General features: G+C 41.6%; 2 protein-coding genes across 7 annotated transcripts in view; one reads left to right on the top strand and one right to left on the bottom strand.

The window, feature by feature from the left end:
* DOCK1 (dedicator of cytokinesis 1) overlaps positions 1-19,746 on the bottom strand; it is a 550,659-nt gene that overhangs the window by 330,743 nt on the left and 200,170 nt on the right. The window lies entirely within an intron of this gene.
* Positions 1-19,746, top strand: part of INSYN2A (inhibitory synaptic factor 2A) — a 56,025-nt gene that overhangs the window by 30,776 nt on the left and 5,503 nt on the right. Inside the window, exon 4 of the mRNA XM_044445707.1 lies at positions 6,645-6,716. Coding sequence (XP_044301642.1) covers positions 6,645-6,716 — 72 coding nt within the window. The remainder of the gene's footprint in view (positions 1-6,644; positions 6,717-19,746) is intronic.

Below are 19,746 nucleotides of genomic sequence, written 5' to 3'. Positions count from 1 at the left end.
TCTGGCTCAAAAACAGTGGTTTTGATGCGCAAGATGTCACGCAGGTGAAAGTCACTTAGTCTTGTCCTCACGCGGTTCGTGTTAATGTTCATAACCGAGGATGTCTTCTCGCCCAAGTATATCGAACCAAACAAGCTCAGCATTTTCTTAGCAAATGTTCGAATCTCTTGGAACCTGTCTTTATCCAGCTGGCAGTAAAAGTTGACAAGAGGGAGCTGTTGGTGCTGACTGCGACACTCGGCATCACACTGCAGCTCAATGGGCTCCAGCTGCAGGTGGTCTGGAGCATCATCAGGGTCCACAGAGAAAGGAGATGAAAAAAGCGTGATCTTTTCAATAGCTGCAAAATCCCAAAAGTGCTGTTGAAACTCCTCAGCCAGAGATGAGATGTCTGCTTCATACCTCCTTATTTGCGCACTCATATTGTTCTGTGGAAAACTGGTCATTATTTCCTGCAGCGATGGGACATGTGTGGTATTGGGCTGCGTTTGTGACAGGTACCTTTGGAAAAGTAGCAGCTTGGTCCCAAAGGCTTTGACATGTGAATACAGTTGGCTTACCACTGCATTTTGCCCCTGAAGGCTCGTGTTCAGCACGTTCAGATGTCGTGTTATGTCAACTAAAAATCCAAAATCAGCCAGCCAAACAGGATCAGATAGCTCTGGCATCGGTTGTCCCTTTTTTGCCAAGAATAGTTCGATTTCCTCCCTAAGAGAGTAGAAGCGCTGCAATGCAGACCCCCGACTGAGCCAGCTTACCTTGTTGTGATACATAACATCTCCGTATTCAGCCTGGATGTCGAGTAGAAACTGTTGAAACTGGCGGTGGCACAGGGCTTCGGAGCGAATATAATTAATAGCCTTCATCACCGTTTTCATAACATGATCATATTTCACATGTTTGGCACAGAGAACTTGTTGGTGAATAATACAGTGGAGTTTTATAGCCTTGTCTCCTTCTTCGCTGACTTTGTTACAGACTAGGGTTGATAATCCACTTTGCTCGCCAGCCATGGCAGGTGCGCCATCCGTAATAATCCCAGTGACTTTATTCCACGGTAGTTTCATGTCATCTACGGCAGAACAAACAAACAAATCTGTTCCTCTTGTTTGGTCCTTAAGGCTCTGGAGGTCAAGTAGCTCTTCACTCACGTTCATGTTATTGTCCACTCCTCTCAAAAAAATAATTGAGCGGTGTCAGATGCATCCGTGCTTTCGTCACAGGCTAACAAAAAAAAGTCAAACTCCACTCCTTTTGCCTCTGTCTCTTAATATCAGATGAAACGTCTTCATTCTCCTTCATTCTCACCACAGTGTTATGAGCCAGGCAAACATTGGCAAACTCTTGCTGCTTCTCAGGACAAATTTTCTCCACCATTTTCATCACGCAGTCTTTAATAAATTCACCCTCAGTAAAAGGTTTGCAGTGCTTGGCAATCAGCGTTGCCACCTTGTAGCTCACCTTTGTGGCATTTCATTTGACTCACGGGCTCTTGTGAAAAAGTGCTGCTGTGCTGTTAAAGCAGCTTCCAGTTCCTTCAATTTTTCACCGCGTTCGTTCCCAGTTAGCTTGTTATAGTTAGCACGTTTCGTCTGGTACTGCCTCTTGATATTGAGTTCCTTGAAAACAGCCACAGTCTCTTGACAAATTAGGCAGACACAGTTGTTTTGTATTTCAGTGAAAAAATATTCCAATTTCCACTTGTCCTGGAAGCGGTGGCCCTTGCTGTCAACTTTCCTTTTTTTAGATACAGTCGCCCTTTTAGAAATGGGCACACAAGCCCTGTGTCACAAGGGTCACGTGGCGAGAGTGCTGACTCAGGTCTACTGCTATCTTCTGGTGAAATATAACCACCAGCCTTGAAGGAGCAGGAGGCAGCAGGGGACAGCTGCGGAAACCGCTGTGTGGTGAAGGGAAAAACGCAGGCCAGCGGGGATGAGTGACAGGCTGAGCTGGCAAGGAGAAGAGGCTGCGGGCTGCTCGAAATTTGAAAACGGGCCGCAATTGGCCCCCGGGCCGGACTTTGGACATGCCTGGCCTAAATAATATAGCACCTTTTTCCACATAGCAACGAACAAGTAGGACATTAGGGAAGTAGGACTCTCTTGCTGTTTTTCCCCTATGTTCAGCTTTCAAAGCATTAACTTACTGGAACTATAAGGAAAATGTGTTGGGAGACAGCTGATTAATTGCTGGGAAGTGGGAAGCTAGGATTCCAAATGGTATGAAGGCAGAAATGTCTGATGTCTGACTTTGTGTAACAGTGCCCCTTTGTAGAGGGCATGCTTTTCTTGATGATCTCTGGCATCTCAGGATAGGGCTCAGAAAGGGATTTTGTCTGATAAATTGAAGACCTGATCCAAGTTAGTGTGGACAGTACTGGACTAAATAGACAAAATGTCTCTCAGTATAGGACAGCTTCCTATGTCCCCATTCCTATTTAAATATTACTGTAGTGGGGTGCAGGGATGTAATGTAGGAAAAACAATGGAAAGGCTCATAATAGAGAGAGATCTAATGATGCTAGATAGGGAAGGGAGGCTGACAGCCACACAACACGGCTTCCTCAAAAACAGGTCCTGCCAGACAAATCTTGTGGAATTCTATGACAAGGTTTCGAGATGGCTAGATGGAGGGGATGCAGTGGATGTGGTATACCTGGATTTCAGCAAGGCCTTTGACAAAGTGCCCCATGATATCCTGGTGGAGAAACTGAAGAGTTTTGGGATACACCAAAGCACTGTCCGGTGGATTAGGGCATGGTTGACTGACTGAAAGCAGAAGGTAACCATTAGCGGGGAATCATCGGGATGGCGGCCAGTGACAAGCGGGGTCCCCCAGGGCTCTGTCCTGGGGCCGATCCTGTTTAATCTTTTCATTAACGACATGGAAGAAGGGGTGAACAGTCTGCTGATCAAATTTGCAGACAACACTAAAACTGGAGCAGTGGCCACAACTGAGGAGCAGGTACTCCAGATCCAAAAGGATCTGGACAGACTATGGAAGTGGGCAGGAGACAACAGGATGGCGTTCAATGTGGATAAGTGCAACGTCTTGCACTTGGGGCATAGGAATAGCTGTCATAAGTACAGGTTAGGTGACAAGTGGCTGGAGAGTAGCACTTGTGAAAGGGACCTCGGGGTACTGGTTGACTGCAGACTAAACATGAGTCAGCAGTGTGATGCGGTGGTCAAGAGGGCGAACGCCTCCCTTGGTTGCATAGCCAGAAGTGTGGCTTCTAGATCAAGAGAGGTATTACTACCACTCTACACGACTCTGGTGCGCCCGCAACTGGAGTATCGTGTTCAGTTTTGGGCCCCTCATTACAGAAAGGATATAGCCAGGTTGGAGTCAGTGGAACGTAGGGCCACAAGGTTGGTGGCCAGTTTGCAGGGGATGCCCTATGAGGGATGAGGGATGCCGTATGAGGAGAGACTGAGGGAAGTGGGTCTCTTCAGCCTGGAGAAGAGGAGACTCAGAGGGGACATGTTGGCGACATACAGGTATGTGAGGGGATGTCACATGGAGATGGGTAGAGACCTGTTCTCCCCTGCAGAGGAAGGCAGGACACGCTCCAATGGAGCAAAGTTCAGGGAGCCAAGGTTCAATTTGGATGCCAGGAAGCACTTCCTGACAGTCAGGACCCCGAGGGTGTGGAATGGGCTTCCACGAGAGGTCATTGAGGCCCCATCGGTGCGGGTGTTCAAGGATAGGCTGGACGTCCACATGGTGGGCATGTCGTGAGTGGAGCCGGCTGGTGCCAGAGGTCAGACTAGAGGGCCTGGGAGGCCCCTTCTGACTCACTCTGTTTCTATGTTTCTAATACTGATTTTTAAGTTAATAATGGTGCAGGAAATAGGGGTGGGAGTGGCAGTTTGAGAAAATTAATCTAAATCTCCCCTTAGCTCATGGTATTAGTTTCATAAGTCTTTGGATATTGACCTTAATGTGAAGTGCTGCTATCTCTTGTATACACCACAATTACAAAGAAAGAGATAAAACAGAATATCAGAATAGAATGCATGATCTTGTCAGCCAAGAATATTAAGCATATTTTCCTTCAAGAACATCTCTATTATTAGATCATAGCAAGGACACATACATGTGGCATGCAAGACAATCATCTGCCTTTATACTCTGAAATATCACTAGGTATTAATTAATGAATCCATTTTTCCTGTTCAAGGAAGCTGTATGAAATTATAAAGAATAATGGCCCCTTATGAGGGGATAAGGGTCGCTACCAAGGTACAGTGAGTTGTGTGTTGGGCACCTTTAAATGCTGCCTATAGAATTGGATTTTGTAGGCAGTAACCTATTCTCAGAGATCCTGGCTATACAGGTATAAAAGGTGCAGGGGATTTTGTGCAAATATATTGTTTGCATTGTTGGGGTTACAAAAAATATAGGTGCTTGCCTTTCTATGTTCTTCATGGACAATTGTTATGAAAATGATGTACACCATAGAGTGGCCTTAGTTAAGGAACCTGTCAAGTTTCATATGAATATGTGAAGGGGCTGAGGAGTTACAACAAATGAAAATGTTTTAAGACTTTGCTCAATGGACAACACAAAGAAAGTGAGATAAAAACAGGGGTGATGATGGATACAAGCATATAATGGAAGAGGCTGAAGGACTTGAATAGCCAGCATTTTCCCAGCAGACACCTGATGTTACACTACCTGGGTCCCACAGATTCTGCCAAGCTCTTTTATTATTTTTGCTTTTGGGAGTGGAGACTAGCAAAGAGCATTAAACACCAAATCAGTCCTGCAAGATATTTTAACTTGATTCCCCCAGTGAACCGGGACTGGAAAACCATTCATTGTGATTAGAAGTTAGATTTGCTGGTCACAAAACTACATCCATTCTTCTCCCTTCTTCCATCCTGCTGTTTTTCTTATATATAGAGTTATAAACTTTAAACATTTTAGGAGGCATATTGTCTGTGCCTGTAAAATCTCCAAATTAAAATGCTGTAAGTCTTCATGTTCAATATAAATGTGATTTGCTTTGAAACAGCCCACATCTCAAAATCAACCCAACTCTGTTCAGGACTCAGATGAATCTGTACCACATCCCTAATACAGTTGCTGGCAGTGGCTGTTACATTTTATATTCCTAATGTTTCTCAGCATTTCTCCATCTCTGGCATTACATGGTTACAATTCCCTCATTTTATAGGTTGATGTCCCTTCTGGGTTCCATTTTGGGGTAAGTGGAAGGAGTAGCACCCTCCTCCCCAAAACACATGCATACCCTGCTTCCCCATAAGTGAATTTTGGGAGGAGGCTGAGGTGCCAGCACAGGCCAAGGGTTAGTATGCTTGCTAGGGGACCTAGGTTATTGATCCATGCTGTGGTGGGTATGAAACTTCCAACTCCAATTAGCAGATCCCATGATGTGGTCCCTAGCCCTATGATACAGTAAAACCAATAGCCATGTAGCTATTAAACTTGCAGCTGATCTAAACACAATCCCAGGGTACATCTGGTTATTGCCATCTCTGTCTCATACTCCAGTGCAACTGCAACCATAATCAGCCATAATTTTCATGCCCACTGCTTATTAGACATGATGCTGAAACCCCTTTTATTTGATAGAGAACAAATATAGATGCAATCACATCCACTTGTAACTCGGTCTTAAAGACCTGTTTCTTCCTAGCATTTGCTGGTGGAACACAAAACATCAGAATCCTTCCCATACCAAAGTATGTGTAACAGGGCAAGTGAGCAAGATGCATAGTCATATGGGAGGCATGCACTAACCTCCATTCCTCTAGTACCTACGCACAGGAGGAACAGGGGAGAAAATAAAACTTCAGCTAGGTTATGCCTTAATATGCCAGCATTGTACTACTCAGCCCAGGTAAATCCTTAGATTTAATTCTTACTCGACTGTACTGCAATACAGAATATTGCAATCTGAAGCCAGTGTTTGCATAATTAGGAATAACACCTTGCACCCTGTTTGGATATATATGCGTGTAATATCCTCCCTGACAGTATGCGTATTTATTTGCATGTTGGCCTGCAGTCTTAACTTTTCACAAAGTTTCACCTATGTTACAAAATTATAACCATTAGTTACTACCTCATTAGAGGTGGACAATACATGGCCTTACAGCAACGACTAGGACCCTAGATGTTATCATTCCACAAATAAACAGTGGAAGCACAAGTGCTGCAAAAGTGTTCAGAAATCAAGTTGTAAGAGTGATATATAAACTTTCCCTAATAATCAAGCACTGTTATTGCACTTTGAACCAAGCACTTTGAATATTTAGCAATGGTAATACTAAATGGTATTCTGATTGCTTCAGGACTAGAATAATCTGCATATTGTAGATTATAATACTTGACAAAGATTCTGTCCTCCCAAATTATGTGTATTCTGCATATTATCAGGTGAATAATCTAGTTCTAGTCTCCAGGACTAGTGTTTACTTTCAATTGTGGTTTCTATACAAAAGTATCACTGCCCTTAGACGTTAAAGTTTGAAAGTGTCCTTCTTTTCCAGAGGGCAGGTGTAAGATTGTGATCAACACTAAACCGGAAATTATTTGGTTGCCTCCGAAAATGAAAGCAAAGCAAGGAGGAAGAAAATACCTTTAATCATAACATGTTCTTATCTTTGTAGGCTTTCATATCGGACTGGTCAAGACACATCTAACTGTGACACATGCAGGAACAGTGCATGTATAATCTATAGGTAGGTTAATACTTCTCATGTTCCCACTTTTAAGACTGAGTAAAAATGATTTTATTCTCTAGTGCAAGGTTGAAAACAAGTCACTGTTTTAAATCAGTATTTCAGCCCAAATGTAAAAAAAACTAAGAAATTACTGCTTATGGTACTACTAAATTCTTTTATAAAATATTTCAAATTTGAGAAAGAAAAGAAATGAAGTTAGATGCTGGTGTGTATCTTGTACTCACACTACACAAGAGCAGAAATTTGTAGCAGGCATTGAATTCAGCAAAGCTAAGAATGTTATTTTTTTCCTTAAAAAGAACTTTTGTTTTAGCCTAAGATGGACAACAAACTTGAAAGCCTTTGCACCTTTTTTAGGAGGTAAACATTATAGTGTAGTGTGTACTCACTAAACAGTTACTATCTGAAAGGAATACATTCATTTTGGTCTAGATTTGTATTATGAAGGCACAACTTTTCCATGCATTTTCATAGTTAAAAAAAGTTCCCTTACTTCAATTATTACAGATTAGAGCAGTGGCTCCCAATCTGTGTTCTGTGGAACCCTAGGGTTCTGCAAAAGACTCGTAGGGGTTCCATGAAAAATCTCAAAAATCTAATTTAAATTGGATTTTGAAATGAAACCACACAAGGCCAACTGTTAAATTTCAGCTGGTGTCTAAGCAGCAAGCAAGGAAATGCATCACGCCATTTGGTTCCTAGGACTCTATTGCATAGTGTTGGGAATAATCAAATGAATTGATTTGGGATATTACCATATAATTGCTTTATTCATTCATTATATTTAAAATGTTTTCTCTTTATCCTGAAGACTACTACATTATGCAAAGCACTCAGGCAATAGGAGCAGATGAAAGAAGGAAGAACATTGTAGGTTCACAATGCTTCATAAAAATCATGGATAGAGTTAGGGTTCTGCAATAAAAAAAAGTCTTCAGAAAGGTTCCATGACTGAAAAAGTTTGCGTACTGCTGGATTAGAGGACACATATTGCAAATACCTATTCAAACATATCTATTGAAATGTAAAGTTAGCTGAAGGGGTGGTGGAGCAGAGTAATCTTTCTGCTAGTGACAGGTAGGTCTTCAAGCACCCCCTCTCCTAACTTGAAAAAGTTTCCTTGCAGGAATCACAAAGAGAACTAATTAGGTAAAGCAGGGAAAAGGGACAATAAATTGGTTGAACTAATTTGGTAGTCTGTGGGATGGATATAGTCAGGAATGAATGTGGGATGTTTAAGACAAAAAGATTAAATTTTTAAAATGTTTCATTTAATGTCAAGTCCTATTTATCTTTCTACAGAATCCATCAAGTATACATTGCTACACCCACCATTGATAGAATTCCAGAAATCTTAATGCTATCTCATTCTCTCTGCTGTGTAATGAAGCTATTAAAAATTAGGTGTTCTGACTTCAGAAGTTCTGAAGGACTGAATTGGCTTCAGATGGACTGTGTTTCACATTTTTTGATATCACAGGTGGTTTAGGTGAAAACAGCAGCAAAAGTCAGATATGTCCTGCTTTCCAATCATGTATCTATTCTTTTATTAAAAAGGAAAGTTATTTATTTATTTATTTATTCATGCAAAACATTTCTATCTCATCCAATATAAAATCTCAGGACAGCAGTACAATAAGCAGCAGACATAAATAGAATATAAATACACAATAAAACCAATCATTAAAAAAGTTAAACCATAAAATATAGGGAAAATAAAAAGGGGTTGGCCCGTCACTGAAAAGAATAAAGCATTAGCACCAAGTGCACCTCTCTGGGGAGCAGATTCCACAGCTGGGGTGCTACCTCAAAAAAGGCCCTTCTCTGGGTAGCCACTCTTCTGATCTCCTTCAAAGAGTGCTCACAAAGAAGGCCCTCAGATGAAGATACATGGAGGGAGACGCTACTTCGAATAACCAGGTCCTAAACCGTTTAGGGATTTATATGTCATCGTTAGCACCTTAAGTCGGGCCTAGAAAAAATAGGTGAATGCATGCCAATACTGGGTCAATTCACAGATATCTTAAACAACCGTAAGTTAGTTGAGACTGTGCTAGAAAAAGTGGGCACTTTTTTTCCTGGAATTGCCATTTCTGCTTTGCCTCTGGTTTCATAAGCAACTTAGAAATGTTCTATTCCTGGGCTCTTTGATGCTATATCTGAACACCAAACATTGGATTGTTTTTTTTAAAATAAGTTTTACTTGAAAAATTATAATCCTAAAAAAAACAGAAAGAAAACTACAAACAACATCCATCATCAAAAACATCGAGCCCGCTGGGTCAGCTCCCACACCCTTCTTTTTCCATTTATGATAACTTAAAAAACATATTTAAATCTATGTGAAGTCCTGTTTCTCTAGCCAATAATAAAAAGAGCCCCAAGTTTGACAGAAGTCAAACATTGGATTGTTGATGATAAAAAACTTTGAACCCATTGTTATAGTCTGGCACAGCACAAACAATTCATGAGTTAAATGACCCATGAATTGCCATTATATATGAATCATGCAAGGCATAGAAAGGCAAACATTAGTAGACTCCAACGTAGTACAATGCTCATTTGCTCATACAGTGCTCTTATATCTGTGTTGAAATTTGAGGATGTAGGAGTGAGGCAAAGGAACAGCTGGCTAACAATAAGCTTTAAGTATTAATATTAAGGGCTCCAAAATGTATGTTTGAAATGATCTCTTTATAAAGTACAACTGATTTCTATTTTGACCCAAGTATTAAAAATTTAGGAAATGAGTAACTAAGCTGGTAGAATTGTTCCTACAATGTACTGCTTTAAATGCAGGTTGAAGAAATGGCATGGTTTGTTCATTAGGAAAAAAACCCAATTAAGTACATAAACTAGTAATTTTCCCCAGCCTGACCCCCTCCAGATGGTATGGACTTTATCCCCTAGACAGCATACCCAGTGGTCAGAAACATCTTGTGAATTCTAGAATGGGAAGTATTATCCTAGGATATCAGAGGGAATATTAAGTTATACGGACCATTTTCTTTGCATTTTAATACTCTTTGGTTTAAATGTAATAAGCAAAACAATAGCAACTAATACAACCTACTCAAGAAGCAGAATGATAGTAAACCAAGGGGCAGACAACTTGTAATCCTTCAAATGTTTTGGCCTACAACTCCCATCAGTTCTGGCCAGTAAGACCAGTGAAGAGTTTTTTCAATTTCTGTGCTAGCTATTAAAAATCCAAGCATTCATAATCATTCCAAAGCAGTATATTTTTCCCATTTTGTGTTGAAATAAATCAGTCTGAGTTTGCTTAGCTGTAATCAGACATTTAGTTCTCTGCATTACTGCCATATTCTACACAATTAGCTAGTTCTTAACCCCAAGTTTCTTCCAGACTAAAGAAACCTCTAGTCATTTTAAATGTGCATGCGTTTTAAATGTGCATACATACAAAGAAGGCAATGAGCACTGAACATACATAGTCATATGGAGTGTATTTGCCTATCTAGACAGTTTAAGACAACAAGAATGACAATAGAGGGATCTGACATGCTCACTGAGATGACATAATCACTCACTCCATCATATTTTTTACTAGGGAAACTTCACTGCCATTAAGTGCCTTCTGGCACAGCAAGGAAAAAGGATCAGAAAAGAGGATGAACTGTTCTCCATTTTCGCTCTATATATACCTCCCAACATATAAGCATTTCCAGGTGGCATAACCAAAAGGCAGAGCTCGGAAGAAGCATATATAGAAAGAGGAAAAGAACCAGACTCTGATGATGGAAGTTAGTCTCTAGCACCATTAACAGCAAGAAACAGTTTTCCGAATTTGTCATGATTAAAACAGATCTTGTTTTGAACCAAGGCAATGAAGTGAAAGGTATTCAGAAATAGTATGTTTTAAAGTCCATATATAAACCCAGAAATATATCATAGGGTAGAAATAGCATGTGCTTAGAAATCTTATATAAAAGATCTATCTAAACCTCTTTTAAGTGAAGCAGAAAAGGCATCCTTATAGCAATAAATCTATTGCCCTCTTGGCTACCCAAGCACACCATCTGATGTCAACTATTGCATAACTGAGAAAGTGAAATGTAGAAATGATTAAATGTAATTACTTTTTTCCTCATTATGACATTATTAGAAAATTAATGGGGCACATAACAATAGCTGGAGCCTAACTGAAGGCATTCATAGCATATAAGATCAGATTTCAAACATTTTAAACCATTTGTTTTGTTTTTTGTCAAAATAGCTTTGACAATTTTAATCAGTGGTTTTTTTAGTATTTTAATATGCACTAAAGCTCTTTTCTTCTCCCTTTCTGCCACATTCTGACCAAAGGACCATGCACCTAGTCTGACAGCCCTTCTTCCATCCCTCCATGCCACATCTTTAAAGCTAAGGAAATTTTACAGAAGTATTTTTGGTTTCTTTGGCAGATAATTGTTCAAAGACAAAAAAATGAAATATACGTAGTTCCTGTTGTACATCTTTCAGTTTACTGGTTTATTTATTTATTTATTTATAGATATGGAAGGGGGTTCCCCCCCCACACACACACACACACAAAGTGAACACAAAAACCTAGTTAAAACCTAAAGAATACACGGCAGGGTATCATGTAAATAGGGCCTGTGCTTGGTGCCTGTCCTGTCTAAACGCCTCTGTTTCCTTTTCATACCTTGCTAGCAATGTATTGTCTTCTGTAGGAAGCAACTGCTAATGCAAGTAAAACAGTGCAAGCTGGTGCAAGGATTTCTCAGGAAAACCCACTGCACCAGTTTACAGTATGTGTGCTGCAGTCAAGATTACTTATCCTAGTGCTGTTCCATTTGCACAAGTGCAGTATCGAGACTGTCCTAGTTCACGTAGTTACGCACTTATTTATCTATTCCATAGCTGCTAACAGAAAACTACTGCTTTCATCTTTCTCCAACTCTCATGAGACAATACACCGACTTGTGGTCAAGCTAGAATAGATAACACCTCAGCTTGTAATTTCAGGTAGTTTAAACCTTGTTAATGACTAGATGATTTATTAGATCAATCAATCAATTGGCAGCATTAACACCTCCAATATACTGGATTCTTATCAAACTATTGATAAGAAAAATAACAATGGATACATCTCCTAAGGCGTTAATATAATGGAAGTAAAAAATGTTTCATTTGCTTCATTCTGTCAGACATTCGAACAGACAAGGTCCCAGTACTTTGCAAGTATGTCCTGAATTCAGAATAATCTGTATTTATGTACCAGAAAATAAGATTAATAGAACAAAATTCTTATTAGTCTTATCATGACAGATGCAAGTACACAAATATTTCTGCCTTTTTATTATGATTTAACTGTTGAAAGGCTATGGCATCTGTAGTATTGTATTAATTTTATCTTGTCCAAAGTAAGTTTGTCAGAAAATTATGCAGATTTTATATTCTTTCTATGATTATTCCATAGCAGAACTTCCCTTTATAAACAAACTTCTATTCAATATTTTGTACACTGATCTTAGGAACTTAGCATGAATTAACCTAATGAAATAATCTCAGGAAGTCAGAAGCAGTCTCTAAGCTCATTCAAAGATGTTTCAGGTTCACAAAAGATTTCTTATTTAGTCATATTGCTGATTAACTTCTGCAGGGGAAAACCCATTACATCCATTTATATAAGTTATTTTAAAATGTTAGCAAAATCAAACCTAACCTTTCATTTGTCTGTTTCCCCTTCCTTTGAATATTTAAAATATATTTGGTTTTTCAATAATTTTATTTTACCCTGGATATTAATATTCTCATGATACTTAATTCCGATCTCAACTGAAAAGAGATTATTGCAGTCTGTGAAATGCAATATTTCAACCTGAGAAACAAATGAAAATAACTGAAACATTAAGCCCATCTTACTAAATGAAAGCTAATTAGATGATATAAAATTATGTCTCAATAGGGAATCTTCTTGCTCAAGAGATTTGAGGAACAGAGTTTAAAACATAGGAATTCTTGAAATAATGCCTGTTCTAGTGAGTTAATACAGATTAGTATGAATAAAATTTTTAAAATGAAAAGAATAAAATGGACGTCATGAAAATGCATTTTATCCAGTCAAATAACATAGCTAAATTTAATAAGAATCAATTTTTTTGTCAGAATATATTTGGTTCTGTTGCTTGTCTACTCTGTTTTTGCTTCCCTCATGTGTATATAGAATTGTAATATTGTTAAATTCTTAATTTGTGGGAATGTTAGTCCTGATTCACACATTAATTTACAGATATTAAGACTAGTGCAACAGAGTCAAAACATTATTGACATTTAATGCTTCTCTAAGGGTCCGAGGGCAGTACCTTAGGGGCAGGTACCTTTGCCCAGAATCATCTTCCTGAACTCAGGAACAGAAAATGGGAAATATGGACTAGTGGGAACAGAGCAAGTGGGAATTTAAGAATGAAGGATATGTAATGGTAGAGTTGTGGCTATTTTTAATATATTTCTCTGGAGACATGACATATTACAAGTTCAGGTGCATATGGAATGGCTTTTTAACCCTACTTGACAAAGATGTTTCAATACCAAATTTGCTGTTTTCTCCGATGGAAAATCCTGTTTGACTAAACTGAGAGACTAGCACAATGTTGGCCATCACTAGTAGCAGTATATACTAGCAGTTCACACATACAAGATTTTTCTTGCAAGCTGGCAGTGGTCAGATGTGCAAAGAAAAAAAGTATAAGGGAACCAACAGAACAGCATTTAGATATAGATGTTGAACTCAATTAAGGCAGATAAGGCTTCTCAGCATATTAAAGTGATGCACATAACACTCTGAAAGGAGATTATTAAAATAGAATCCATGCCCATTTATCTCAACAAGAAATTATAGAGCCAGCAGTTGCTTAGAAAAGTAACCCGCATGCTAGTCCTAATTTCATATCAGAAGAATACTTTGCTGTGTTCTACTTCAAATTTCACTAATACTATACCCTGTCTGATTCCCATTCAAGCTTTCATTCACTAGTTATTTGGCCTATGATACATGACAAATAAATTCAATGTATCAAGCTAAATAATTCCACCTAGGATTCCAAGCATGGAAGGCATCCTTTGGCATTTCTTGATCTCCTGTTCCCAGTCATTCTACCCAAGTTCCCTCCACCACTGTGACTATGCCACATATTTCTAAAACAAAGCAAGAACAGTTTACATACATAATATTGATTTTTTTAATTTTTGAATTTGTTTGCCACCCACTAATCCAGATGGAATTCTCTAGAGTAGAGTTCTGGAGCAGAATACCTGTAATGCTAATTTGTTCTTTTGGCATTCCAACTGTTGCTCATCAAGCACTGATACAAAAGTATTGAACAGAATTTCAATACTTTTCGCTCTTGGCAGAGCAGCAGAGTAGCAAAGGGAGGGGCTGGGAGAGTGTGCTGAGGGTGGCCTGGGAACCCTCAGCAAGGTAGGACCTGGGCAGAGGAGCGGGGGGGGGGGGACAGGAGCAGCAGAGAGGAAGAGAGGCAAGACCAGAGGCCCAGTAGGAAGCAGAGGGGCGAGGCCAGTGGCCTGTGAGGCTTATAAGGCTGCGCTCAGCTGTTGGCAGCACCAACGGCTACGTGACAAGGGTGTCATCCCTTGTCTGTGTCCCTTAGCTGCGGCCCATCTGGCAACGCCCTTACCTGGGGGCAGTTTTTGATTAGTTTTTTTAATTAAATTTTTATTTTGTCCGTGTGTGTGTGTAGGTTTTTCTCTGAGAGAACTGGGTGAGTGAGTGAAGAGTGGTGCTGGACAGACAAGGCAGGGGAAGATGGTAGGGCCTCTAAGGCGTTCCCAATGTCAGGCTAGGAGATGGCCTTGGCAGGAATCACAGGTGTTGCGGTCCGCTGCGACATGTTTGCCCTTCTCCCTCAGGGATCCCCCCGGTGCAAGTTTGTAACGCACATAGAGGAGGAGGTAAGCTGTCTGACGGCCGAGAGAGCTCTCCAGTCCCTCTGTGAGCAGTCCCCCTCCAGAGAGAGGGTTGAGGGAGGAGCAACAGGAGGAACAACCGGAAGGACATGGAGGCATGTCACCCACAAGAGGTCAGCATGGCCTCCTCCTTCTCCTGGCGCCATTCTGGAACTGGGAAACAGTTTCTTTCCACTTGGGGAGGCTGGGGCTGATAAGGACTCGGAGGACCAACAGGACCCACAGCCTGGGACCACATGTGGTCAGGGGGCCACTGCAGGAGAGGTGAGGGCCAGGGCACGGCTGCCTACCACCACCGGGAAGGGATGACAGCAGGGGATAGTTGTCAGGGAGTCCCTGATGAGGGGCACTGAGGCGGCAGTATGGCGCCCTGACCTTATAGCGAGGAAGGTCTGTTGCCTGCCGGGTGCACAAATCCAGCATGTGAAAGATGTGAAACTTGTCCGCACTGAACAAGTGTGGGGAGAGGATCAGGGCTCTGCAACCGGGGTTTTAGAGGTACTGCAGGGACTGACAGGACTCCTACAAAGAGAGGGCCAGTATCAGGGAAGATGGGAGGAAGGAGGAAGCTGGGGACGTAGCTTTATACGTCAGGGAAGGGATAGGATGCAGTGAAATAGAATGCAGCGCAGATGGGAATCTAGAAGAGATAGTCTGGGTGAAACTAAGGGGTTTTTACAGGGAAAGGGACCTGACAGTGGGAGTATATCGCCCTCCAGGTCAACTTGAGACCCTGGATGATGTCCTGACAGATCAGATTCTAAGGATATCTCGGGGGAGGGACACAGTAATTATGGGAGATTTCAGTCTCCTGGATATTAGTTGGGAGACTCACTCAGTGGTCGTAGCCAGGTCACGTCACTTCCAAGATGCTATAGAGGGAGGATTTTCATGTAGTGGGTCTGAGAGGGGATGGGGGGGTGGGGGATATTTGACTTGGTTTTGACCAACAGGGAGGAGTTGATAGATGAAGTACAGATTAGAGGAGCTCTGGGTGCGAGTGATCACTCCATCGTTTGCTTTGAGATCAGGGGAATGGGGCATGCAGCAGGTTGAGCACTAGAAACTGCGACTTCAAGAGGACCAACTTTGGTCAATTGAAGGCCAGACTGGGGAAAGTCTCCTGGGACAGATTACTGGAATGCAAGGGAGTTGAGGAGGGGTGGATGGTACTCAAAAGGGAGGTTTTGGAGGCACAAGCCTTGACGATATCTCTAGTAAGGTGGGGAGAGTGCTGCCACGGATGTGAAAGGAGGTGGTAAAAAGGACTAGACACAAGAGGAACCTCTGTAGGAAATGGGCACTGGGGCAAATAGACAAAAGGATATGCCGGGAGTAGGAGCCCCATGGCAAAAGGATTTTTTGCAAGGCTAAGGCTGATTATGAGCTGAGACTTGCAAAGAATATCAAGAGCAACAAAAAGGGCTTCTATCAGCATGTAAATAGCAAGAGGAAGGGGAAACAAGTGGTGGGACCACTAAATAAGGAGGAAGGAGATCCAGTGACTGATGTGAGGGAACAGGCTCAGATGCTAAATGACTATGTTGCCTCTGTGTTCTCCCCAAAGCAGGACAGGGAAGATCTTCATGGAAGTTTAGATGAGGCCGGGGACTTAAGGGCACAGATTAGAGTCACCCCCATAGAAGTCGAGGGGTTCCTCAGGGCATTGGACATTAAAAAGTGCCAGGCCCTGACGGGTTACACCCAAGAGTACTTCGAGAGTTGGCAGGGGTTCCTCTCAGGCCCACTGGCCTCCATTGTTTAGGCCTCGTGGAGAACAGGTGAAGTTCCAGAGGATTGGAGGGTGGCATCAGTGGTCCCAACTTTCAGAAAGGGTAGCAGAAGGGACATGGGGAATTACACACCAGTTAGCCTTATGTCCATTGTAGGAAAAACAATGGAAGGGCTCATAATAGTAAGAGATCTAGTGATGCTAGATAGGGAAGGGAAGTTGACAGCCACACAACACAGCTTCTGCAGTAACCTGTCCTTCCAGATGAACCTTGTGGAATTCTATGACAAGGTTTCAAGGTGGCTAGATAGAGGGGTGCAGTGAATGTGGTTTACCTGGATTTTAGCAGGGCCTTTGACAAAGTGCCCCATGATATCCTGGTGGAGAAACTGAGGAGTTTTGGGATACACCAAAGCATTGTCAGGTGGATTAGGGCATGGTTGACTGACCGAAAGCAGAAGGTAACCATTAGTGGGGAATCATCAGGATGGCGGCCAGTGACAAGCAGGGTCCCCCAGGGCTCTGTCCTGGGGCCGATCCTGTTTAATCTTTTCATCCACGACATGGAAGAAGAGGTGAACAATCCGCTTATGAAATTCACAAGTGATACTGAAATGGGGGCAGTGGCCACAACTGAGGATCTGGACAGACTATGGAAGTGGGCAGGAGACAACAGGATGGCGTTCAGTGTGGATAAGTGCAAAGTCTTGCACTTGGGGCATAGGAATGGGTGTCATAAGTACAGGTTGGGGAACAAGTGGCTGGAGAGCAGCACTTGTGAAAGGGATCTTGGTTGACTGCAGGCTAAACATGAGTCAGCAGTGTGATGCAGTAGGCAAGAGGCTGAATGCCACCCTTGGTTGCATAGCCGGAAGCGTGGCTTTTAGATCGAGAGAGGTATGACTATCACTCTATATGACTCTGGTGCGCCCGCAACTGTAGTGTTGTGTTCAGTTCTGGGCCCCTCGTTATAGGAAGGATATAGCCAGGTTAGAATCAGTGCAGCGTAGGGCCACAAGGATGGTGGCTGGATTGGCTAGGGAAAGCAGTGGCTTGGGAAAGCCGTATGAGGGCCATTTCAGCCTGGAGAAAAGAATACTCCGAGGGGATCTGTTGGCAACATACAGGTATGTGAGGCGGTGTCACATGGAGGTGGGTAGAGACCTGTTCTCCCCTACAGAGAAGGGCAGGACGCGTTCCAGCGGAGCAAAACTCAGGGAACCAAGGTTCAGTTTGGATGCCAGGAAGTACTTCCTGACAGTTAGGACCCCAAGGGTATGGAATGGGCTTCCACAGGAGGTAGTTGAGGCCCCATCAAGTGAAGGTGTTCAAGGATAGGCTAGACATGCACGTGGTAGGCATGTTGTGAGCAGAGCCAGCTAGAGCCGGGGATCAGACTAGATGGCTCGGAAAGCCCTTCTATGACTCACTCTGTTTCTATGTTTCTGTTTAGCCTATCAAACAGTACCTCTGTATGTCATGGCTGACTTGGGCATGGCTAGTACTGCATGAATTTAAATCATGTACCCTTGCCACCAGCCCCTTTTAAATTAGTTGTGTGGGTGGCAAGGAGCATGTCAAGGAATATGACAAGTATAGGAAAGTGAACCACAATTCACTGAGACTGGGAAGAGTATGGGTAAAATTTACAAATGGCCCATATCAGTAGACATGAATGGGAAATGGGGTGTGGGGATCTGCTGATGGCAGGAGGAGGACATTTAAGTTTCCTTCTCTGAACTTGCTTTAGTTACAGTAGGATCCAAGCCCAATTTTAAGCAATCAACCAGCCACCCCTGCACCCACTGTGTCTTTCTCCACACTATTCAGAAGTGTCTCCAAACCCTCTGAAGAGACGTTTTGGAGGTTGGACAACTGTTTTCATAAGCTTCCTTAAGTTAATTTAAGAGGTCTATAGAAAGTTTTAGAAGCCAGAACAGTAAACTTTCTTTTAAAATCTTAAAAATATAATTGCAAGATTCAGTGTTATCAGTTACTTCAAAATCTAATACATTCTATATTTCCAGAAAGATCTAAAATATGTATACTGTTGAACATATTTACTCTTAGACCAAGTTCCCTCATATTGGGCAATATCCAACAGAGCTTGACCTCTGGTTCCCTCTGTGTTTGAGGAAGGAACTGTTTGTGCAACAATTTTTTTGCACTATTCTAAGGGATAAGACATCCCAATGGTTGCTTACTATTTTCTCAATTGATAGCAATTTCTAAAATTTTCTCACTTCTATTTTTTAAAAGGGAGTACATGTATAAGAGCAAATAATCACATTAGATTTACAGTAAAATCTTGGTTTGTGAGCATAATTGGTTCCAGAAACATGCTTGTAATCCAAAGCATTTGTATATCAAAGCAAATTTCCCCATAAGAAATAATGGAAGCTCAGATGATTCATTCCACAACCCAAAAATATTCATATAAAAATGACTACAATACTGTAATATTATACAAAATAATAAAGAAAATATAAAATGTAAGAAAAATAAAACAAATTAACCTGCACTTATCTTTGAAAACTTTTGTGGCTGGTGTGAGGGAGACAAGAGAGAGAAGGGTTATTGTGTAGACTTTCACTAATAGAATCACTGCTGTCTATTGGCTCAATGGAATCTTTTGCTTTTCATGCAACTTTAACAAGGAACCTATCAATGACACTTGCTTTTGCCTCCTTTTGAGGATTTTGTGGAAATGTGACATTGCTTTGTTGTTAAACAGATTCATTGCTCACATTGCTACAGCCTTATCTGGGTGGTGCTTTTCTACAAAATTTTGCACTGTTTCCCACATTTTAAACATCTCCCTAATCTCATCTGAAGTGAGGGATTCCTCTGCCTTTTTCTCCTCCTGTGTAGACAAGATCTTCTTCATAACCTCTTGCATCTGCTTTACCTTTCAGTATCTCCCTCTTGGAGTGGGTGGGTGGGTGGGTGGGTGGGGGGGACATACTGAAAGGTAAAGCAGATGCAAGATTCTCACCCTGCAGTACAACACACCATGTACTCCTCCCACACAAGCCTTGAAGTCCACAGTTAAGACCTGACATAATTTTTAAACAGGTCTTCACAACAAAGCACCAACCAAATCATTGGAACAGTTAAGTAGAACCTGATTTAAGTTATTCAGTGTCAGTGTACAGCACTAAACAACCCAAGTCTCTAATACAAACAACCCCTTTGTCTTCAGAATGAGCATATGCCTTGCGGTAACCAACAAGGAAATGCTGTCAGCTTAAAGCTGCTTCCAGTGCAATCCTATGCATGTTTAGACAGAAAAACAGTTCTGTAATTTATTTATTTGGAGAACATTCCCAACATACCCTCCCTTTC

Source organism: Varanus komodoensis, unplaced genomic scaffold, assembly GCF_004798865.1.
Source record: "Varanus komodoensis strain SLA01 unplaced genomic scaffold, ASM479886v1 scaffold49, whole genome shotgun sequence".
NCBI classification, from domain to species: Eukaryota; Metazoa; Chordata; class Lepidosauria; order Squamata; family Varanidae; genus Varanus; species Varanus komodoensis.
Note: the sequence above shows the minus strand (reverse complement) of the source record. Positions and strands in the feature narration are given on the sequence as shown.